This window comes from Talpa occidentalis, unplaced genomic scaffold (genome assembly GCF_014898055.3).
Source record: "Talpa occidentalis isolate TD23 unplaced genomic scaffold, MPIMG_talOcc4v2.1 talOcc4.4, whole genome shotgun sequence".
NCBI classification, from domain to species: Eukaryota; Metazoa; Chordata; class Mammalia; order Eulipotyphla; family Talpidae; genus Talpa; species Talpa occidentalis.
In genome coordinates, this window is record NW_023604295.1 from 87,454,387 (window position 1) to 87,479,961 (window position 25,575).

General features: G+C 35.4%; 1 protein-coding gene across 2 annotated transcripts in view; it reads right to left on the reverse strand.

Annotated features, from left to right (window-relative positions):
• Positions 1-25,575, reverse strand: part of RNF13 (ring finger protein 13) — a 138,788-nt gene that overhangs the window by 59,225 nt on the left and 53,988 nt on the right. For both annotated transcript variants that reach the window (XM_037525814.2, XM_054700737.1), the window contains exons 5-6: positions 8,269-8,356; positions 2,004-2,094 (exon numbers count right to left, since the gene is read on the reverse strand). In XM_037525814.2, coding sequence (XP_037381711.1) covers positions 2,004-2,094; positions 8,269-8,356 — 179 coding nt within the window. The remainder of the gene's footprint in view (positions 1-2,003; positions 2,095-8,268; positions 8,357-25,575) is intronic.

Genomic DNA, 25,575 nt, shown 5'->3' on the forward strand with positions numbered 1-25,575 from the left:
TAGATCAACAAGACAAAAAAAAAAAAAAAAAAGACACTAACGCCCTAAATAAAGACTTAGACCTCATGGTTTTAACAGGCATGTATAGGACACTGCTCCCAAAAAAACCCAAGTACACATTTTTCTCAAGTGCACATGGATCATTCTCCAGAATTAATCACGTACTGGGCCACAAGACAAACATCCACAAATACAGTAAGATCAAAATCATTCCAACTATATTCTCTGATCACAAAGGCATCAAACTAGAAATAAATCATGAAAAGAAAACATGGATCCCACCCACTTCATGGAGATTGAAACCCACACTACTAGAAAACCATTGGATTAAAGAGGAAATCAAAGAAAAAATTTAAAAATACTTTGAGCTGAATGATAATGAAAACACCACTTTCTGGAATGTATGGGACGCAGCAAAAGCAGTAATAAGAGGAAAGTACATAGCAATACAGGCTCACATCAAGAAACAAGAAAGAACTCAAAGAAACAACCTAATATCTCATCTCAAAGAACTAGAAAAGGAACAACAAAAAAACCCAAAAATCAATAAAAGGAAATGATAAATATCAAAACAGAAATGAACAAAACAGAAATTTAAAAAACGATCCTAAAAATCAATGAAACCAAAAGCTGGTTCTTTGAAAATATAAACAAAATAGACAAAACACTAGCCAAATACGTTCTATGGAGCCAACATCACACTAAACCAAAACCAAATAAAGGCAACACACAAAAAAACAAAATTATAGGCCAATCTCCCTAATGAACATTGATGCAAAAATCCTCAAAAAAATCCTCACCAACAGAATCCAACAATGCATCAATAGTGGGATTTACTCCAGGGGTAGAAGAATGGTTCAACATCTGAAAATCAATTAATGTAATCCAACACATCAACCAAAAGAAAGATAAAAACCATATGATCATATCAATAGATGCTGAGAAGGCATTCAACAAAGTTCAATATCCATTTATGATGAAGGCCCTTGAAATTCTCGGGATAGAAGGAACATATCTTAACATGATAAAAGCCATGTATGACAAACAAACCCACAGCCAATATTATCCTCAATGGTGAAAATCTGAAAGCCTTTCCTTTAAGATCAGGAACAAGACAAGGATGTCCACTCTCACCACTATTTGTCCACTCTCACCACTATTCGAAATCTCACTATTCTACCTATATTCAAAACCAATGTCAAATGCTAGGACTGGATGTCCTAGCCAGAGCAAGGGAGGGGAGGGTGAGAGAGAAATCAAAATGAGGGCAGGAAGAGCACAAGGGTCTATGGTGATGGTGCACAGGTGAACTGGGGGTGGAAATTCTATGGGGACTACACCTGATGTTCCTAACTTAATGAAGATATTCTGGGCATGTAACATATGAATAGCATTTTAAATACTGAAATTGTCTATGGAGAAATAACAAAAAAGAGTAAAGAGAAAATATTTCCCTCTTCTTTTTATATACATTCAAATTCTAAGATTCATGGACTTTTTTTCCAAAATATTTAGAACTGGATTTCACTGCAACCTGTTTCCTCTTTTGGCAAATGTATATAATAAGAAATAATAATTACAACCTCTACGGCTTGTGAAAATTAAAATGGATAACAAATGTAAAAGCCTTTCTTGAGTGTGTGACATTTGCTAAATGCCCAATAAACAGTACTGCTTTTTACTATTAATTTTGTTATTGTTCCTCTTAGTCAAAATACTATTCATGCCCACTACATTTTGAGGATCCATTTCATGGAACAATCTCTGAAATGTTAACTGCATTGTTTTCTTTACCAAATGAGAGAGGTAGGAATTAACTTAGTTTCAGTCTATATATTTCCTTAGTAATGAGATTTTGGGGGAAATTTCCATACAGAAGTTTTTATTTGAAGTCAGAGTTCGATCTAAAACAAAACCTTGATTATGACTGATATTAAATAATACTACCTTAATATAAAGAAGAATTTTAACTCACATGGTTATTTCTAATATCTATTACTTACCCTTTATCATACGTGAAGTCATTTTTCAGGGAATTAGCTGATGATTCACCAATAAAAACAGATGGAATATCAATTTTCTTTAGCACGTCAACTATAGTAAGACAATAATAAAAATATTCTTAAAGCCCATTCTTAGTGTAGAATCAATTTAACTTTCTTCACAATAGCAGCAAATGCAATTACTATCAACTTTAATTGTCTAATGGTTGATTTTCCAGATCATAGATCATCAAAATGGCTGAGTTACACTATCACATTTACAATAACAAAAGCTAAAATACCATATTATTTCAGTAGCTCTATAAAATTAAAATATACTTCATATTTTTAATATTTCCATTTGATTTATTCTTCCAGACATAATTAACTATGAGAAAGAAAGAAATTTTAAGTTTTCTTTCCACACATAACAATTCCTAAACAAAAAATGAAAAGCTTTTATACATATTACATTCCCAGGAGAGGTGTAAGCCCAAGAATGTAAGAAAACACCACTTTCAACACTGAAACATATATGTGGCTTTCCATAGTGAAGGGCTGACGGGAGTTGAGAAAGGGCAAAGGATTGGAAAGCTTGGGTAAATTTCTACTTCCTCCTAAGCTTAGAATTCATGGTAAAGCTTTGTGTTTTGATTGTTCTCTTAAGAAATTTCACTGTTCTACCTATATTCAAAACCAAAGTCAAATGCCAACAACAAAATCTTTGTCAAATTTGCACACTACTCAAAAAGAGAAATAAAAACAATTCTTTGAATGGTTACTTCTAGAAAAATTTATAGAGCCTTATTTAGCTGTGAGTTAATTTAAAAGATTTATCTTTTAAAGAAAGTTGATTACTTTCGCTACATTTTAAAAATAACTTTTTCTACATTTCTCTTAATGCATATTCATTATTTCTTTAATTTTAAATACAAGAAGAAAACAGAACCATAATCCTTCCCATCCAAGACAAAGGTTTTATTTAAAGTAATAAAATAGTATAAGATTCAACAAATATATACAATTATATAACCACCACCACAATCAAGATATAGACTGTTGTCTATATAGAATAGCAAAATTTAAGCTCCAGAAGGCAGTAACCAATATGGTTAGTAAAGGAATATCACTTTTTTTATATCAATAGGATCAATAAATATTTTATTTTTTATAATCACGGGTTCATATAATCATGGAAAAAAGTATAAGCTTTTTATCAACTCAAAGATATGCTTTAGATATCCTGTCATGAAATAAAGATCACCTCATCATTTTTAATAACTGCAGAGATGTTCTTATATTGCCAAATATATTTTAGAGAGATGTTTTCTATCTTACAGTCTTTTTTATATCACATATGGTTAAAAGTTAATTTAATAATTAAAACTTGGCATTACATACACTGCAAAATGGTTTTCTCTTTTATGAAGATACTCAAAGTCATTGAAGAATTTTTGCTTTCTAAGTATTGGCTTATAATTATTGGGATTAATGACTTTTTGAGTTATGATATCTTCATATGTAAAAAGCTTCTCACCTTAATGAGAAAATTAAGATTAAAAGCTTCTCACCTTAATGAGAAGATAAAGAAGGGAAAAATGATGTATGCAAATAGGAAAAGCTATCTTGGAGACTTTACATTATTTCTCTACTGAAAACAAAATGAAACATGTTCATAAAACAACACTAAATCTTAACTATGAGCTACAAAACAGCTCTGTGACATATATACTACCAAAGATTATAATCATGACATCACAGACAACATAATTCAAATGGCCAGCCCCAACCTCTGCACTCATATGCCCAACTCCCAGCTCATTTTCTCCACTTTATTGTATCATAAATGTTTCAAGTTATATGTTTCGAACAGAATTCTCCCTGTCTCTTTTTCTTCAACCAGCCCTATTCCTACTCTTTGTCATCTCTATAAACAGAATAAATAGTCACCTAATTTCTTAAGATAGACATCTTGGAGTGATCGTTGACTCTTTTTCCTTTATTCCTTATATTGAATCCTATCAACTTTAAAATATGTCCCTAATACTATCAATCTCATTTCTGTCACTGTTTACACTCCAAACCACCATCAACTCTTGCCTGTTTGCAGCAGCAATGTTCTTTTTTTTTTAAATAAATTTTATTTTTATATTCCCCATACAATTGCAATCCCCTTATTTTGACCTCAATCCCTCCCCTCCCCGCCCCCCACCCCCCCCATAGAGTGTCTCTGGTTCATAGTTTTTTGTTGATTTTGATTTTCACTTTCTTATAGTTATTCATTTTCCTGGTCCCTTATTTAAGTTTTCTAGATTCCTGCTATGAGTGAGACCATCCAGTATTTTTCTTTTTCTTTCTGGCTTATTTCGCTGCAGCAGCAATGTTCTAACTGGTCTCACTGTTGACACTCTATCTCCAATCTATTGTCCAAAGAACACCAATGAGATCCTTTTCAAATATGAGTCCAATCACCTTATACCTGTTTAAAACTTATCTAGATAGAACAAATTCCAAAGTCATCCTAGAACTAACATGATCTGACCCCAAATGTCCCTCTAACCTTATTCTCTGCCACTCTCTGTCTCCCTTACTCTATTTCAGCCACATGTTTTTCTGCCACACCTTGAAAACACCAAGTATGTTTCTTTTCATTGGTTAATTATTCCCTTTCCTTAGAATACTTCTCATCAGAAATCTGCATATCTCAGCCTCTCACTTCAGACCTCAAATGCTCAAACATCAGAGTGTAGAAAAGCCTCCTTTGACCAACATGCCTAATAAAGCCATCGTCCCCTCATCCCTATGAATCTATATTCCTAGGATGATGTGCTCTTCCTCACAGTACTTACCAAAATTTAACTCTGCTAGGCTTAAGCAGCTGCTTAAGCTACCATTCTGGCTATACAGTCTATCCTTCCAGTACAAAGTCCATTTGGCCCAGTCAATCAATTACCTAAATTTAAAGTATGCAAACCAACCTGCAAAGGTTCCCCTCAAATTAAACAAGAGCAGGATGCTTAATCCCCTGACAATGAATATAGTTACAAGGCATGACAAGGAACACTTGGGGAGCCATCAACTGATAGGTAACTTTGCATCACACAGACTGATCAGCGGTATGCCTTGTTAATAAGATCGGAACCACAACTGGTAGTCAGAATCTTGACTTCAATCTTCAAACATGGGCCTTAAAACTAATTTGGATCCTCAGACTCATCTTCCCAAAAAGTCTAGATAGCCTAAGCATACATTTACTTCTTTCTAACATTTTTCTCTTTGTTCCCCTGCCCCGAGTAATTGACTCTATGAAATCATTCAACCAATAAAAAGGCCAGGTTTTGCCTTTTAGGCAGCATTCTGCCATAACAGCTTGCTCCATGACTCCCATTTCTTTGATAGTGTGGTGTTGCCTGATACAACACTCAGCACACATCTTTGATTATGTGTTCATTTTTTTCTTTCCCACTCTATAATGCAATAAGAACAGTAACAGCAATAATAATACCAGCAAAATAATTATTAAATGATTACTATGAAACAGGCAGTTTTCTAGATATTTTAGTTCATTCAATTATCACAACCCAGTGTGTTAAGTGCTATTATCATCCCCTAATTTACAGATGTGAAAAGTGAGGAACAGAGATGTTAGGTAACATACCCAAGGTCAAACAATTAGCAGGTGATAGAGCTAGAATTCAAAAATTGGCACACATTCAGAAACCGCACTCTTAACCACTGCTTTCTGCTGCCTCAATGAAAGGTATCAGAGCAGAACAACTGACCACATCATTCCCTTCTGTAGTCTTGGTACCTAACACAATGCTTGGTGAAAAGTAAGTTGTCAAAAAATACTGAAGGAAGAAAGACAGTAAAGGAGAAGAAACAAACCCAAAGATATTGATAACCTGTTATACAGTTAGGAATCTACAAAGCCTATACTCAAACTCTAGGCTCTTCCCACTCTGCCATGGCATGGCATGGGTTTCTTTGAACACCTGTTCTCATATGATCTTCACAACCTAGCACACCAAATAAAAATAAAATTATTCATACTTTTATATATATAAAGGATTTTAGAAAGTTGAATAACTATCCCAAAAGCACAGATCTTGTCATGTATCAACTGAGATGGAACCAACCTTTATTTCCTGTTCTCAGGTTGTTTAATTCCCACCCCCATCACATCTTGCTGTCTATGGAAGATGACAAATGTTATCGGCTTACTGAGCTAGCCCATCCTGTATCCTGGATGAAATAAAAATGGACACAATACCTTGTGTGAAGTGTTGGTAACAAGAGGACTTTTATAACTTCCTTTTGTTTCTGGATACTGGAACCTCTCCTCTTAGAACACTTGCAATATTCCTTTTGGCTATGGATTAAGGCTTGAAAGGAGGGATAGATACATGCCTCTTTTTAATAAGTCTATGCTTTCCTCTCCACTACCAAGTAAGAGCAGATATGAAAATGGTAAAGATCTTTACAACAATTATCTTTGGATATATGAGAAGTTTAAACACACACACATGCAAGGTTGGAACAAATATCACAGGGAGAAATCTCAGCAATAAAATAAAGAAAAAAAATTCTAAGCAATCTTTGACATAGGAATATTCCATGGCAACAGCAGGATTATAGAGTTAAGCACTACTTTTAATATTTAGCATGTCCCTTAGGAAATTACAACAAATAGGTCTTATGGTATTACAAAGACAAAATAGGTATTAAAGGGAACTGACACTTCCAGCTAACAAAATTTTTATTTAAAACATGTCAAAAGAGTAAATACTTTATAAATATTAATCAGCTTTTTTAACCCAAACATATTTAGCACTTGAGAAGGGTTTTAAGGGTTACTAAGACCTGAGTTATGGCTTTCAGCAAAACATACAAAACAAACTTGCTCAAAGATTTATGACTAATAAAAGTGGGAAGTGAAATTTGAATTCAGGTTTGTTTTGCCAATAATATAACTAGGTCACAAAAGGTACTGACCTAGGATGCATTATGTGGGTAATACTTTTTTAAAAGGTATAGTTAAAGGAATCTACAGTACCAAAAGTAGTAATTCCTGTAATTCCCAAGCAAAGGCTGTCAATTTTTTGAAATTCTAAAACCTCATAAAGGCACCAAATGTGCCTATAATTGTGATACTTAATTTGTTAGAAGATTAATAATTTAAAACATAAAGAAATGAGCTTAGGAAACTATTACTAAACTCTACCATATATATATAATTTTGCCTTAGATTATATTACAGGTAAGAAAGAAAAGAATTCTCAGACAACAACAAGAACTACTGTCTATACTATTAAAGCATTTTTTGGTTAAAAATCCAAAATATTTCCTACTGAGGAAGTAGTTATTTAAAATCCTAAATACATTCCAATGTGGCATATCAGCCATAATTTTAGGTTTGCTATTTGTTCCAATTTCTTTCTTGCATATATCACTCAGTGGAACACAGTGGCAAGAGCTATGGTCATGTATTACAAGAAAAACAAAATACGTAATCATGAATGTTGGTAATGAATCATCTTAATAGCACCTAGAGGGAGTGTGTTAAAATCTGTAGTGCTCTGAGAGACAGCAACTAAACCAAATTAAATACACACAGATACAGACACACACAAAATATGTTTAAAAAAAAAAAAAAGGGAACAAACTAAATTAGGTAGGTAAAATTAGAGTGACTTACAAGTCACTCTCGGATTAAGTCACTTATTTATTAAAATTTACTTTTTCCCTACAAGCTGAAATTTAAGGAAAAGGAAGGACAATATACAGTATTATATTTTGAATGAAAAGCTATAGGTATGCCAATGTATGTTAAGAGATTACTAATCTCATGTTTTAAGAAAACACAGTATGTGACTTTGAAATTCCACAAGAATACAGTGGCTACTTAGCATATTTGCATATACTAAAAGTTAATGCTGCGAATCTCCAAATCACAAAAAAAACCTCCTAAAGCATCCTTCACTCTGCATGTTTCTTTATTAAAAGCTTTGGTTTTCCTTCTACTTTTTTTCAAAATATCAACACATGTTCTAAAATTAAACATACGTTTAAAAAAAAAATCCTAACCAGGGGGGGGAAAAAAGTCAATTCCACTTTTATTGTAAATAAAACTGTCCCAAGAAGGATATAAATTGGAAATTATCTTTGTGACAAAGAGCATACATACTTTGCTTTAGAAACAGAAAACGAGAGAAGAGAAATTGTTAAGTTTTAGATATGAATGATCTGTCAAACAGGAGAGAAGAAAAGTGATACCTGTACTTACTGTCGTTGGATCCCATGCTTATGAGGTCATCAGAATCAACATTGTGAACTATGGCCGCTTTGTATCCTGCTCTCTGTGCATTTAAAACCTGCAAGTCAGAAGATAGTCATGCTACAGGAAGAATGTGCTTCATCATAAAGTTGCAACTTCAACAAATATAAATAAACATAAAACAAAAATCTATACCATATATATAGGACTAGATTACATACACAAGTATAGATGACTGATTGATAGGTAGGTAGGCAGATAGAGATAGATCTCAAGTGTGTTCTTGAAATGTCTTTTACAAATTCATTTTCACTTATATCATTTTCATAATATATCTTCTTGACTTCACTCATAACATTAAGTAAGAAGAATATAAAGGATGGGAATATAAGCTAAAATACTAAAAAGACCCAAAGTAACAAACATACAACATAAAGGAGGTATAAACTAGTTATGATTAGGCTCAAGGGTCATCCGTCTTTGGAATTCAAATCTATTTCCACTAATTAGTAGGATAAGTTTGGGCAAATTATTTCTCTTCCTTAATCCTCAGCTTCCCCAGTTTTAAAATGGGAATGACAACACAATTTTCCTCAAACATAAAATAATTTTAAAATGTTTAATACCATGCCTAACTCACATTACAACATGAAAACTATTCTTATTATCAGTTTAATTACCATCAACTAAGTTCTTTAATTTTCCTTTCTGAAGTTTTGTTAGAATTAAAATACCTCCAGCCTTAGGTTGCTTACATTGTGTTCTATCATATAATATTTCCTAAAGCTACTCTCCAAAGTAGTAAACTTTGTACCATAAAGACATGATTGAATGTGTTGAAGAATATTCTTTATTGAAATATCTGAAAAATATCCAAATACATTATCATACCTCTTTAAAAAACAGTACTTGTTCGAAATAAAAATAAATGCAGACCTAAACTATGTACTGCATGACCTTTGGACTATTGGCAAAAATGAAGAACCCTATCACAACTGCTTAAATAAAATGAAAACTGGGTAAGCAAATAACATGAACATAGATAATAAGGTTTGAATACTAAAAGCTCTTTAGAATACTTTAAAAACTAAATATATAGTTCTTATATAAATATATATATATCTTTCAATAGTTAATGTGGTAAGGAACTATTGAAATGCATTATCTTATTATTACTGTATAGTGGTACATAACGTATCTTTTTAATTATTACATATGCTTCTAAAAAAAACAGAAATCAATTTTTTAAAGAATCTCAAGGCCTAGTATTTATTAGTTATATTTTAGCTATCCACACTATAATGATTTAAAACTCATAAAAATAAAAATAGTCAAGTTTCTAAGAGTAAGGTAAAGTATAAAGAGTTCAGCTTAAAAAAGAAAATGTGTTCAGTTTCTGAGAATAAAAAAAATTTCCATGTATTCGGACAGACTTTATTTGAGTGCAAGGTAAAAGAAATGAGACTCAAGTATTCAAATCCAATCAAGCAAGTTGGCTTTACACAGAATAAAACTCTCCCCCACATTACCCATGAATTCTCTAAAGCTCAGTTTTAGAGAATTCAACAAACATTTGATGTTTGGAAAAGACAGTAATATGCATTAACCAGAATATTTTTTTCTATCACTGAAAAAAATGAAATCTGTAAGAAATAAGAGTAAATAAGAGTATCTCAACTGGGAAATTCCCCAATGCCAGGCCCCTTCTGGCCAGCAGCCCAGGGGGAGCAGGCACCCACGGCCTGGGCAGACCAGGCACGCCGGAGAGTGCATCTCTGACTCACCATTTTAGAACAGGGACATTTCTTCAATAAAGACTGCTTGAAACGAGCAGAAGGCTCCCCAAGGACCAGAGGTGAGCTGGGAAGTTCACCCACACCAGGCCCCTTCTGGCCAGCAGTCCGAGCCCAGAGGTGAAGCTGGCATGCAAGGCCAGGGCAGACCACGCACAGGAAAGTGTGTCTTCGACTAGCCATTTTAGAACAGGGAACTTACTTCAATAAAGACTGCTTGAAACAGGGAGAAGTTTCCCTGTGCAGTCAGAGGTGAACTGAAGGCCCCCACAAGCCTGGACCCAACTGGCAGGAAGTTGGAGCCCAGAGGGGGATCCAGTGATTTGGAACACAGAGTGCAATCCAGCTGCCCCACCTCCACAGAAGTCTGTGGGACTTCTAGACACACCTTTGGAATTTTTTTTTTTTTTTAAGATTTATTTTTATTTTATTTATACAAGCACTGGGTAAAGTCAGTAGCGCGGGAGGATGAGAGAATTCACCAGAGCTAGAGTGGGGAGCAGAGCAGGCAGAAGGACTGAAGTACACTGCTGAGGGGAGCAGCAGGTGGCAGGGGAGGACTGCACACCATGGGGGAACCCCTCAGGTGGCCGGGGAGCAGCCGGGGATCGAACGGGTGCTGCAGAGGCTGCGGGCAGCTTCGCAGCCCAGGGTTCAACCGCTGCGCCACCAGGGAGGCCCACCTTTGGAATTAAACACAGAAGGAGGGATATTCTGTGACAGTGACCATTAACATACTCAAAGTACCACTGCCTCACTAGACGTCTGGCATAACAGTATTTGACTCCTTTAGATCACCAGTTTCCGAAACCCCAGAAAGAGCACACCAAAAAGATGCCAGCCAGTACCAGCGACAGTGTCCCAACGCATATGGCAAATTAGAAAACAGGCAGCAGGGAGAAGAAAAACTACATAAACCTAGCAACTCCTCAGGAAAAAGACACACCACAAAAAGAAAACCACCCACAGCTTGCAACGACAGTGACTTGGAAGAACATCTGAGCTTTCCACAAAGAAAAATTAAAATTGCCATGATGAAAAAACTGACGGAAGTCATTAAGGAAAACAACATTCAGAAGAATGAAATTGAGCCCCGAAAGAGAGAAATGAAGGAAATGCAGGAGATCAAAGGATTAACAGAAGAGCTAAAGAACACTGGGAAAAGCAGTGATAACAGAATAGAGGAAATGGAAGAATATGTAATCTTGAAGTCACAGAAATAAAAAGAAAACAGAAAAGGAAAGAGAAGTACGAATGAAAAAGAACAAAGAAAGACTTCGGGAACTATCTGACTCCACGAGGAAAGGAAATATAAGAGTTATAGGAATCCCAAAAGGAGAAGAGAGAGACCTAGGAACAGAGAAAATATTCAAGGAAAAAATTGAAGAGAACTTCCCAAACGTGAAGGAGCTGAAAATAGACATACGAGAAGAAAGAAGAACACCAAACTTCCATGATGAAAGGAAAAATACAGCAAGACACCTAATAATAAAACTACCAAGGATCCAAGAGGAAAAAATAATGAAGCTGACAAGAGGGAAGAAACAGATAACAAACAAAGGAAGACCAATCAGACTGACATCAGACTTCTCTGAAGAAACACTACGGGCAAGGAGAGAGTGGAGGGACATAGTCAACAGACTCCAAGACAACAAATGCCAACCAAGAATACTCTATCCCGCAAACCTTTCCTTCCTCTATGAAGAAAGAATAAGGACCTTCCTAGACAAACAAACTCTGGAATTTCATTACGACTGAACCCCTACTCCAAAAAATACTGCAAGTAGTCCTAAAGCCAGAACCAACAGAGGGATGAATAACAATGAAAGAAGGCCAAAAAACAAAAAGTTATTAAAAGAATAAATAAATAAAATCAGAGGAAAGACAAACACAATGGCAAAAACAGATGCTAACATATCAATATTAATTCTAAATGTAAATGGACTAAACTCTTCAATAAAAAGACACAGAGTTGCAAGCTGCATTAAGAAACAAAACTCAAGGTTTTGCTGTCTCCAGGAAATACATTTAACTACAAAACATAAAAACAGACTCAAAGTTAAAGGATGGAAAACAATCCTAAAAGCAAATGGACCAAAATAGAAAGCAGAAACAGCTATACTTATATCAGATAAAACAGATTTCAAACTCAAAAAGGTAAAAAGAGACCCCAACAGTCACTACGTTATGATCAAGGGGACAATACTTCAAGAGGAAATAACACTCATTAATATATACTCACCAAATGAAGAAGCACCAAAATATATCAGACAACTATTATCATCTCTGAAAACAAACATCAAAGAAAACACATATGTAGCAGGAGACGTTAACACACCACTATCAATAATGGATAGATCAATGAGACAAAAAATAAGTAAGGACACTAAAGCTCTAAATAAGGATCTAGAGTGCTTGGGATTAACAGACATCTATAGAACACTAAACCCAAAAAAATCTGAGTACACATTTTTCTCAAGTGCACACGGATCATTCTCCAGGATCAATCACATACTGGGACACAAGACAAACATCAACAGATAAACCAAGACTGAAATCATACCAACCATCTTCTCTGACCATGAAGTCATCAAACTAGAAATAAACCAAAAAAGAAGGCAAGGAACTCTCCTACCTCATGGAGATTGAAACCCACACTACTGGAATACCACTTGACTAATGAGGAGATCAAAGAAGAAATTAAAAAAGACTTTGAGTTGAATGACAAGGAGGACACCAACTTCCTAAATGCATGGGATGCAGCAAAAGCAGTAATAAGAGGAAAATATACAGCAATGCAGGCTCACATCAAGACAAGAAAGAACTCAAAGAACCTAATCTCAAAGCTCAAAGCACTAGAAAAAGAACAACAAAAAAAACCCAAAGCCAGTAGAAGAAAAGAAATAATAAAAATCAAAGCAGAAATAAATGAAATTGAAACTAAAAAAACAACCAAAAGATCAATGAAACTAAAAGCTGGTTCTTCAAAAAAATAAATAAAATAGACAAACCCCTAGCCAGGCTCAAAAAGGAAAAACAGGAAAAGCACAAATAAATAGGATCACAAATGAAAGAGGAGAAATCACAATGGACACAGCAGAAATCAAAAGAATAATCAGAAACTACTATGAACAGTTATATGGAAACAAATTCAACAATCTAGAAGAGATGGACAAATTCCTACAACTCAACAATCACCCAAAGCTAGATAAAAAAGAAATAGAATACCTAAACAGACTGATTACAAGCAGCGAAATTGAAATGGTAATCAAAAACCTCCCCAAAAACAAAAGCCCAGGACATGATAGATTTACAGATGAATTCTACCAAACATTCAGCAACGAATTAGTACCTATCCTACACAAACTCTTCCAAAAAAATTGAGAAGGAAGGGATAATACCAAACATGTTCTATGAAACCAACATTACACTAATACCAAAACTGAACAAGGACAACACAAAAAAAGAAATCTACAGGCCAATCTCCCTAATGAACACTGATGCAAAAATCCTCAATAAAATTTTAGCTATCAGAATTCAACAATATATCCATAAGATAATTAACCACACCAAGTAGGATTTATTCCAGGGACACAGGATGGTTCAACATATGAAAATCAATCAACGTTATCCACACATCAATAAAAAGAAATATAAAAACCATATGATAATATCAATAGATGCTGAGAAAGCTTTCGACAAAGTGTAACACCCATTCATGAAAAAGCACGTGAAATTCTTGAGATACAAGGAACATACCTCAACATCATAAAGGCCATATAAGACAAGCCCACAGCCAGTTATCATTCTCAATGGTGAAAGCTGAAAGCATTTCCATTAAGATCTGGAACAAGACAAGGATGTCCACTCACCACTGCTTTTCAATATAATACTGGAAGTCCTAGCCAGAGCAGTAGGACAAGAGAAAGACATCCAAGGAATCCAAATAGGAAAAGAAGTTAAACTATCACTATTTGCAAATGATATGATAATATACATAGAGAACCCCAAAAACTCCACAGAAAAACTAATTCAACTAATCAATCAGTTCAGTAAAGTGGCAGGATACAAAATCAATACGTAAAACTCAGTAGCCTTCCCATACACAAACAATAAATCTGAAGAAGAAGAAATCAAAAAAAAAAATTCCTTTTATTATCAAAGCAAAAAAAAATGAAATATTGGGAATAAATCTAAAAAAAGAGATAAAGAATCTATACAAAGAAAACTATAAAACACTGTTAGAAGAAATAGAAGAAGACACAAAGAAATGGAAAGACATCCCCTGCTCATGGATTGGAAGAATAAACATTATTAAAATGGCCATCCTACCAAAAGCAATATACAGATTCAATGCTATTCCAATCAAAATTTCAAGGTCATTCTTCAAAGAAATAAAGCAATTATTGATGAAATTCATATGGAATCACCAAAAACCCCCAAATAGCCAAAGCTCTCCTGAAAAAAAAAAGGGACTGGAAGCATCACACTCCCAGACTTCAAACTCTACTACAAACCCATAATAATCAAAACTGCATGGTTTGGAACAAGAACAGACTCACAGACCAATGGAACCAAATAGATAATCCAGAAATAAACCCACAGATTTATGGTTAACTAATCTTTGACAAAGGAGCAAAGAATATGCACTGGAGCAAAGAAAATTTGTTCAATAAATGGTGCAGGGAAAACTGGGTTGCTACATGCAAAAGAATGAAGCTTGACTACTACCTCACACCATGCACAAAAACCAACTCAAAATGGATTAAAGAACTAGACATAAGACCTGAAACCATAAAATACATAGAAAAAAAAAAAGGGAAACACTACATGACATGCACCTCAAAGACATCTTTACAGACACATCACCCAAAGCAGTGATAGTGAAGGCAAACATAAACAGCTGGGACTATATCAAATTAAAGAGCTTCTGAACAGCAAAAGAGACAATAACCAAACAAGGGGAAACCGTACCGACTGGGAGAACATTTTTGCACACAACACTAATGATAAAGGACTGATCACAAAAATCTATAAAGAGCTGATGAGACTCATCGAAAACAAAGAATATAATCTAGTCAAAAAATGGGCAGAATAACTAAAAAGAAATTTCTTTGAAATGCAAATGACCAACAGGCATATGAAAAAATGTTCAACATCACTTGTAATCAGGGAAATGCAAATCAAAACTACAATGAGATACCATCTCACACCAGTGAGAATGGCACATATTAAAAAACTAGCAACAACAAATGTTGGTGAGGTTGTGGAGAAAAAGGAACTCTCCTGTACTGCTGGTAGGAGTGCAAACCGGTCCAACCACTATGGAGAGCTGTGTGGAGATTTCTTGACCTACCAAAGATAGAGCTTCCATATGATCCAGCAATTCCACTCCTAGGTATTTACCCAAAGGACACAGAAACATCAATTCCAAAGAGCACCTGCACCCCTATGTTTATAGCAGCACTATTTACAATAGCTAAGCTCTGGAAACAACCCAAGTGCCCAAAAATAGATGACTGGATCAAGAAGATGTGATACATATACACAATGGAATATTACTCAGCAATCAAAAAAGATAAACATATACAGTTTGCAGCAACATGTATGGAGCTAGAAGGGATCATGCTCAGTGAAGTAAGTCAGAAAGAAAAAGAAAAATACCAGATGGTTTCACTCATAGCAGGAATTTAGAAAACTATGTAAGAGACCAGGAAAAAGACTAATCAATACAAAATAAAAATCAAAATCAACAAGCAACTATAAACCAGAGACAAACTATTGGGGGGGGGGCGCGGAGAAGAAGGACTAGAGTCAAAATAAGGGGAGGGGTGCAGTTGTATGGGGAATATAACCATAATGAAAATGCATACATTGTGCAAAGATGAAAAATGATATAAGAATTATATAAAATAAAATATTACAACAAAATAAGAGTCTCTCAAGGAATTAATATTTTGTGAGTATTTATAGCCTCTACAGCACCAATTAAATAGCTTGATATAGAGGAGTCACTCATTAAATCATTACAAACACAAGAGATAGTCAGAGGGTTTTTTTCATAATTAAAATAGTATAAATAGTTCATCAACACAGGACCTACTACTCTAATGTTAACAAAGGCATGAAAATCAATCAGTTAACAATAATAAGACCTATTCTGCAATTATGCAAGGAAAGATCAATAATCAAGAAAATTTATTAATTTTTGCTGATTAATCCATTTTTTTAAGAAAGATTCTATTATCCAACCAAAATTGAGAAAATGCCAACCCCCACAGCCTCTTCCCCATAGATATTACTGTTTTTCAAGAGGAGGAGGAAAATCTCTTAAGGATAGTATAGATATGTATCATGTATTGGGCACAGTGCTGCACTCAAGGGTAGTAACAGACAATCATTATCCTTATGAAATCGCAATACTCGCAGATATCTAAACAGGTCAGATGCTTTCCTGTGTTTCAGTATTTATTTATTGGGTTATATGTCCTTGGAACAAGGTTTGTTTTCTGTATCTACTTGATGTCTGCCGTTCCACACTCTGTTCCACATGCTGTCCCCAAGCACCCAGAATAATGGCTCCCTGCTTAGAGTATTTAGAGCTATTTGTTTGTATTCTTTCTTATCAAGTGCATTACAGTTATGCATACATTTATTACCCCATATCCAAACCAAATCTTCAGGCGGGGTCCTCAAATCGCCTATAATTGTCTATATGTTAACTTTTTTGATGAGAAGGGAGAAAGGAAACATCAATATTACCAGAGGTTTTCTGACCCCTAACTTTTAAGAGCCACCAGTATAAATTAAGGGGTTTATAACAATATGCTGTGTAACTAAATGTAGCCAGTAGATCCTTAGAACTGTACCAAGCAACTAAGGAGAAATTTTTCTTTCACACATCAAAATTACAATTGTATGCATAAATACAATATAAAACTATATCAATATCAAAAGCTGTTTTCTGCTAGCAAAATAATAAAACTCCTAAAATAGAAAAATACTAAATAGGAAGGAATTCTGTAAAGATAGGTGTGAATTACCAAAAATAAAAACATGTCTTTAAAAATTTAACAAGAATGCTTCCTCAGGTTTGCGTGCTTGCTTCCACTGATTTCTAAAATAAAGTAATAAAATTAAATCAAGAAACACATAAACATATGGACCAACAGACATATGAATACCAACAAAAATAATATACTTATGTTTATGAACTATAAAACTTACGTGTCAAATTACATTTTCAACTAAGCAACAACTGGCATTTTTAAAAACATACAAGGCAGAAATAAAATCTAAATCATTTAGAATAGATGTGCCAGGGTTCACATTCATAAAATGTAACTTCAAACATATGGTGTGACGATTGGAAGCCAAGAACTGAAAAACTCATTAATAAGAAGTACACACAGTGAACAAACCTAAATCTGAAACAGCCATCAAAACTGAAAATGGCATGAAAAAGCCTTCTGAATTGTATTACCAATATGCTTTTTTAAGACATGTGATCAGAGCTATTAGTTGCAATCATGGTAAATGCAGTAAATATTTTATATCAGATCAACAAATCAGCTGCAGCTTTCAAGAAATATGGGATGTTGACTTGTTATTATATAGCCAGTAGGTCAGAAGATACCAGAGCCATTAGGAACAGCCTTCAGTAAGACAAATTCTAATAGGAACCCCAAAAATGACATGATTTTCTATTTTCAAACTGAACAAACTGGTAATACTGAAACCACTAAAACAGACTTTATGAGAAGAATTGATTGTGCTGTCAAGATCATTATGAATAGAATGCATATATGTGATGAGTTGGGGGAAAATGTGGATAGAATATATGTAACAAACACTATATGAATAAATCATAGATCAAAGACTACATGAATAAAAGAAGTCTCTATGTGCAGCTGCTTTCCACATATTATCTCCATCATCTAATAAGACTCTATAATGTAGAGTCTATAATTATAGACTCTATAATTCTTTTGATATTTTAAAATAAGGAAAGATAGATAAATGAAGCTGCCCTAAGTTAGGCAGAACTGAAATTTGAACACAATTCTATCAGATTTGTTAGAGAAGCAAAGTGTTTCCCAATGAATCAGGATGAGAACCAGGATTACTAACCACATTTAACATTTTAAAAAATGTCTTGGAAGAAAAACTGAACTGAGAAAACATGAACACTTATGCAACCTTAAAATTATGTAGTCAAAACTTCAAACAAACAAAATAGAACATAAGCTAGTAAGAAATGTGTAAAAATATGGGGGTAGATATTATAGAAACTTAAAGGGAATCAGATGTGAGTAGAAATATCTATGGCAGATTTTATGTCATTTTATTTTTTTCAAAGATTTATTTTTATTTATTTATGCATATAAGAGCTGGGGTGTGGGTTGGGGGGTGGGGGGGAAGGTCAAAGGATTCACCAGAGACACAGTGGGGAGCAGAAAAGGCATACTGACAGAAATACACTGCTGAGGGGAGCAGCAGGGGAGACAGGAAATGTCCATTGCGCCATGTGGGCCAGCTCCCCAAGCGGCTGAGGATCGAACTTGTGCTGCAGTGGCTGCGGCTAACTTCATAGTGCTGACTTAACCCCTTGCACCACCAGGGCCACCCTTCTATGTTACTTTAAAAAGAACTTTTGGATAACAAAAGAAGAGTTGGACCCAATAATGGCAGAGACAGCCATACTTATATCAGGTAAAATAGTCCTCTAGCTAAAAATGGTAATGAGAGGTTAGATTGGACATTATACAGTGATTAAGAAATCAATACATCAGAAAGACATTACACTCATCACTATATATGCACAAATGAAGGAGACAAATTCTCATCATTATATATGCACCAAATGAAGGAGCATCAAAATATATAGGGAAACTCTTATTAAATCTGAAACAGACACTGGCAGCAACACAATAGTGGTAGAGGACTTCAACACCCTACATTCATTAATGGACAGATAACCAGAAAGCAAATTAACAAGGAAAGAGCAATCTTCAAGGAAAAATTAGGCCAGATGAGCTTAGCAAACATTTATAGGGTGCTGCATTGATAAAACATTCTTCAGGACAGACTATATACTGGGTTAAATGAGTGTAAATTAATGCAGGAACATTAACATATAGATATAGATCAAGTATCATCAATGGTATCCAGCTACAAATCAACCACAAAAACAAAGAGGGAAACCTCTAATGTATAGACACTGAACAATATAATACTTTATTATTAGGTTAATGAGGAAATCAAAAAGAAATATTTGAAAATTTAAGATGATAAAGGAAAATGAAGAGATGAGCTATCACAACCTATGGGCACACAAAGCAATAGTAAAAGTAAAAAGTTTACAGCAACACAGCCTCATATCAAGAAAGAAGGAGGATTTAAAATACATGATATAACCTTACACTTAAGGAACTGGATAAAGAATAACAATGAACCAAAAAGCTAATAGAAGGGATATTAAAAATTAGAGCAGAAATAAACAGAAATCAAAAAGACAATCCAAAAGAGCATGAAATCAAGAGCTGGATCTTGAGGGGAAATATGTAAACCTCTTCCTAGGCACAATGGGGGAGAAAAAGGGAAAAACTCAAAGAGAATCAGAAATTAGAGAAGTTAAGATATCGAAACAGAGGATCACGAAACAGAGGATCACAGGACACAATGGACATCTATATGCCAATGAAATGGATAGCCCAGACTCACAAGACTAAGTCAGGAAAAAATAAAAAATCTGAACAGACCAATTAGAAGCAAGGAAATTAATGGTAATCAAAAGTCTCCAAAACAAGGAAAGCCCAGGACCAGATGGTTTGACAACTGAGTTGTATCAAAGAGAAACTAATATTTCTTCTGAAACTCATCTGAATAATTGAGAAAGAGGAAATATTTCCAAACAGATTTTAAGGGCAACACTACTAGATATCAAAAGCAGTGAAAAACATCACACACACACACATACACACAGAGCAAGTACAGGCCATTATCTATGATGACTATATATGGAAAAATCCTCAACAAAATCTTAGCAAATCAAATTCAACAATACATTACAATGACCATACATCATGACCAAGGATGGCTCAAAATCTCCATATCAATCATTATAGTTAACCACATGGAAAAAAGACAAAAATCATCACAAAAACATTGAATTGAGTTTAGATCAAAATGGCAGCGGAGAAATGCTCTGAGTAAGTCCACCCATAAAAACAATTAATAGGGAGGACAGGTCCCTGTGAGAACCGGGACATGGAATATAAACAGATGACTCTGGAAAACTGCCCAAAGAGGAAAGTTGCCATAAAAGAGTAAGAAAAGAGAGGAAAGCTCAGAACCCTGCTACCTTCCCCCATCACAAAGCTGGCACACTCCAACCAACAGAAAGGAGAGGAAAAAAAAAATACAAGAACAAGAACAAACTACAGATCAAGCAGGACTGTGAGTAGAAAGGAACTACTGCAGGCACCGCACCCTGCCAACGGGAATTGTGGAGAATCAAGCAGCAGAGGTGAGAGAATGGCTCCAGGCTCCATTAGAGGAAGGTAAGGACTCTGTACAGAGACCTACAAATAGCCCAAGGCAAGCCTGTAAGCTTGTGGGAAAAAGCACAACCCCTGGAAAAGCATACCTGGATCATGGCTGCCCAGATCCCCATGCCCACGATCTAGGTTCCTGGGGAGACACACGGGAATTGACACTGAGGTGAATGACCCTCACTGAGTAATCAAAAACCAGGCACCCGGGAACAGGAGCAGAGTGGAAAAGGCGCCATTTCTGCAGACAATGAAATGGGCTACCGCCCACGTCCAGGTCTGAGGCCTTCAGAACTGAACCAGGGCATGAAATTCGGGGCATGGAATCCCCATGATGGCGGGGCAGAGGAGAGACACAGAACCCCACACTGTTGAGTCACTCCACACCATCCCCACTCTGTTCCCTAGGGATCCACGGGAAAAAGAACATAGTTCTGTAAGGATACTAGGAAAGATCTCTGGCCCACCTGGTGACCAGAACAAAATCATCAACTTCCTGAAAGGTGGAAGTCAGGGATCCCAAAATCACCCTCAGGGTCCAAGAGGGGTGGGCCACGAAAACCAGGGTAAGAAGGGAAACAAGGTGTGGAGCAAGACTCCATTCTGGACAGAGAGCCAAGCGCAGGATCCAGGGTGTGGGACGCACCATAAGGTGGGCACTGCACAGGGTGACAGCCAGCGTTTTGCAGCTGATAGCACTGGAATTGAGACCTAGAGTGCAGAATTCGGCCCGGGATCCATACAGCTGTGGGTACAGCACTAGATGAACAGGAGGCAAACACAGCACCCAGCTTAAACAATAGCCCTGTGTTGAGGTGCTCCCCTCCCCGCCTCCATTTCTCAGAGAACCAATGGGAGAAAGCACAGGTCAGCAAGTACAGCAAGTACAGGTCTCTGGCACCACCTAGTGATCACAACAAAATTACCAACTAGCTGATTCTCTGCTGGAACTGAGTAAATACAGAGGGAGGGAATTGTAAGTGACAGTGCCCAGCAACACAGCATCAACACCCTGGTGGAGTTTTAGCATGAAGTGCTGGACTCAGTCTGATAAACAGTTTCTGACACAACTGAAGGAGCACCGCAAAGAGATGCCCACCAACACCAGTGGCACAACATCCCAACTCACTGAAATAATTAGAAAGCAAACAGCAGGGAGAAGGAAAAATGTAAATAACCAAGTAAAGCCCGCAGGAGGAGGACACACCACAAAAAAGAAAAACAGTCACAAGAGCTCAACAATGACATGGAAGAACTTCTCGACCTGTCAAACAGAGAATTAATGATCATCATAATTAAAAAGCAGAAAGAAAATGAAAAGGAAAAAAATGATTTGAGACAAACAATCACTGAACTGAAGAATGAAATTGAGACCTCAAGAAAGGAAAGAAAAGAAATGCAGGAGATTAAAAGATCACTAGAGGAGATAAAGAACTCTGGGTAAAGCAACGAAAACAGAATCAATGAAATGGAAGATCGGATCAGTACTCTCGAATATACAGAAATAAAAAGAGCCAAAAGAAAAAAGGAGAAAGAAGTGTAAAAGAAGAAGTATGAGGAAATTCTTCAACAATCATCAGACTCCATGAAGAGAGGAAATGTAAGAGTTATAGGCATTCCAGAAGGTGTGGAGAAAGACAAAGGAACTGAGAAACTATTCAAGGAGATAATTGAAGAAAGCTTCCCAAGCAAGAAAAAGGAAACGAATAAAGACATACAAGAAGCAAGAAGAATACCCAATTACCAAAATGAAAAGAAAACTACAGCAAGACACATAACAATAAACCTTGCAAGAGTTCAAGACAAGGAAAAAATAATGAAACTGGCAAGGGGGAAGAAACAGATAACTTATAAGGGAAAACCAATCAGGTTAACTTCAGACTTCTCCAGAGAAACCCTACAGGCAAAAAGAGAATGGAGTAACATATTCAACAAACTTTAACACAGCAAATGCTGACCAAGCATACTTTACCCTGCAAAGCTCCCCTTCCTCTATGAAGAAAATATATGGACCTTCTCAGACAAAAAGAAACTCCAGAAATTCATTACAACTAAACTCCCACTCCAAAATATTCTACAAGAAGTCCTAAAGCCAAAAGCAACAAAAGAATGAACAAGAACGACAGAATAAAGCAAGGAATAAAATCACAAAAAGACAAACAAAATGGCAAACACAGATGCCAACATATCAATATTAACTCTAAATGTAAATGGGTTAAACTCATCAATAAAAAGACACAGAGTAGCAGGCTGGATTAAAAAAAAAAAAATCCAACCTTCTGTCTCCAGGAAACACATTTAACCACAAAAGATAAACATAGACAGAAAGTAAAAGGTTGGAAAACAATCCTACAAGCAAATGGACCAAAAAAGAAGGCAGGAACAGCTATACTTATATCAGATGAAATAGACTTCAAATAAAAAAAGTAAAAAGAGACAAAGATGGACACTACATTACGATCAATGGGACAATACACCAGGAAAAAATAACACTCATCAACATATACTCATCAAATGAATGTGCACCAAAATATATTAGACAATTATTATCAGCTCTGAAAACAGACATTAAAGAAAATACATATATAGTGGGAGACTTCAACATCCCACTCTCACTAATGGACAGATCAACGAGACAAAGAATAAACAAAGACACTAGAGTCCTAAATAAAAACATAGGACTCATGTACTTAACAGACATCTATAGGAAACTGCACCCAAAAAAATCTGAGTACACATTTTTCTCAAGTGCACACGGATTATTCTCCAGAATTGATCACATACAGGACCACAAGACAAACATCAACAGATACATGAAGACCAAAATCATTCCAACTATCTTCTCCAATCATAAAGGCATCAAATTAGAAATAAATCATGAAAAGAAAAGAAGGAACCCTCCCACTTCATGGAGACTGAAATCCACACTACTGGAAGACCACTGAACTAATGAGGAGATGAAAGAAGAAATTAAAAAATACTTTCAGATGAACAACAAGGAGGACACCACTTTCCAGAATGTATGAGATGCAGCAAAAGTAGTAATAAGAGAGAAAGTACATAGCAATACAGGCTCACATCAAGAAATAAGAGTGAGCTTAAGAAACAACCTAATCTCACATCTCAAAGAGCTAGAAAAAGAACAAAAAAAAAAACCTAAAGCCAGTAAAAGAAAGGAAATAATAAAAATCAGAGCAGAAATAAACAAAATGGAAATTAAAAAAACAATCCAAAAGATCAATGAAACCAAAAGTTGGTTCTTTGAAAAGATAAAATAGACAAACCTCTAGCAAGGCTCACAAAGAAAAAATGGGAGAAAACACATAAATAGAGAAGAAATCACACCAGACTCAGAAATCAAAAGAATAGAGATTACTATGAACACTTATATGCAAACAAATTCAACAATCTAGAAGAGATGGACAAATTCCTAAAACGATATAATCATCTAAAGCTGGACAAAGAAGAAATAGAACAATTAAACAGACCAATTACAAGCAGCGAAATTGAGGCAATAAACAAAACTCTCCCCAAAAACAAAAGCCCAGGTCCAGATGGCTTCAAAAATGAATTCTATCAAATGTTCAGCAGTGAATTACTACCTGTCACACACAAACTCTTTCAAAAATTGAAAAAGAAGGAATACTACCAAATACATTCTAATGAAGCCAACATTACACTAATACCAAAACCAAAGACAGCACCAGAAAAAAAAAAAAATTACAGGCCAATCTCTCTAATGAACACTGAGGCAAAAATTCTCAGCAAAATCCTTGCCAACAGAATCCAACAATGCACCAAAGGGATAATACACCACGATCAAGTGGGATTCATCCCAGGGGCACAAGGATGGTTCAACATATGAAAATTCATCTGTAATCAAACACATCAACAAAAAGACAAATAAAAATCATTATAATCATATCAACAGATGCTGAGAAAGCATTCAAATAAGTCCAACATCCATTTATGATGAAGGTCCTTGAAATTCTCAGGGTAGAAGGAACATACCTTAACATGATAAAAGCCATATATGACAAACCCACCACCAATATTATTCTCAATGGTGAAAAGCTGAAAGCCTTTCCTTTAAGATCAGGAACAAGACAAGGATGTCCTCTCTCACCTCTGCTCTTCAATATAGTACTGGAGGTCCTAGCCATGGCAATAAGACAAGAGAAAGACATACAAGGAATCCAAATAGGAAAAGAAGAAGTAAAACTATCATCATTTGCAGATGATATGATAATATACATAGAGAACCCTAAAAACTCCACAGAAATACTACTCGAAATAATCAACCAGTTCAGTAAAGTAGCAGAATACAAAATAAACACACAAAGGTCAGCAGCCTTCTTATACACAATCAATCCCTTTTATGATTGAAACAAAAAAAAATCAAATACTTGGGAATAAACCCAACAAAAGAGATGAAGGACCTATACAAAGAAAATTATAAAACACTGTTTGTTAAAAGAAATAGAAGAAGCCACAAAGAAATGGGAAAACATCCCTGCTCATGGATTGGAAGAATAAACATTATTAAAATGGCCATCCTCCCAAAAGCAATATACAGATTCAACACTATTCCAACAAAAATTTCAATGATATTCTTCAAAGAAATAGAACAAATACTAATGAAATTCATATGGAACCACAAAAAATCATGCATAGCCAAAGCCCTACTGATGAAAACAAAGGAGAAAGGAGGTATCACACTTCCAAACTTCAAGCTATACTACAGAGCCATAATAACTAAAACAGTTGGTACTGGAACAAAAACAGACACACAAACCAATGGAACCGAATACAGAGCCCAGAAATAAACCCACACTTATACAGACAACAGATCTTTGACAAAGGAGCAAAGAGCATGGCCACTTTGCTCAATAAATGGTGCTGGGAAAACTGCACCACCACATGCAAAAAAATGAAACTAGACCACTACCTCTCACCATGCACAAAAATCA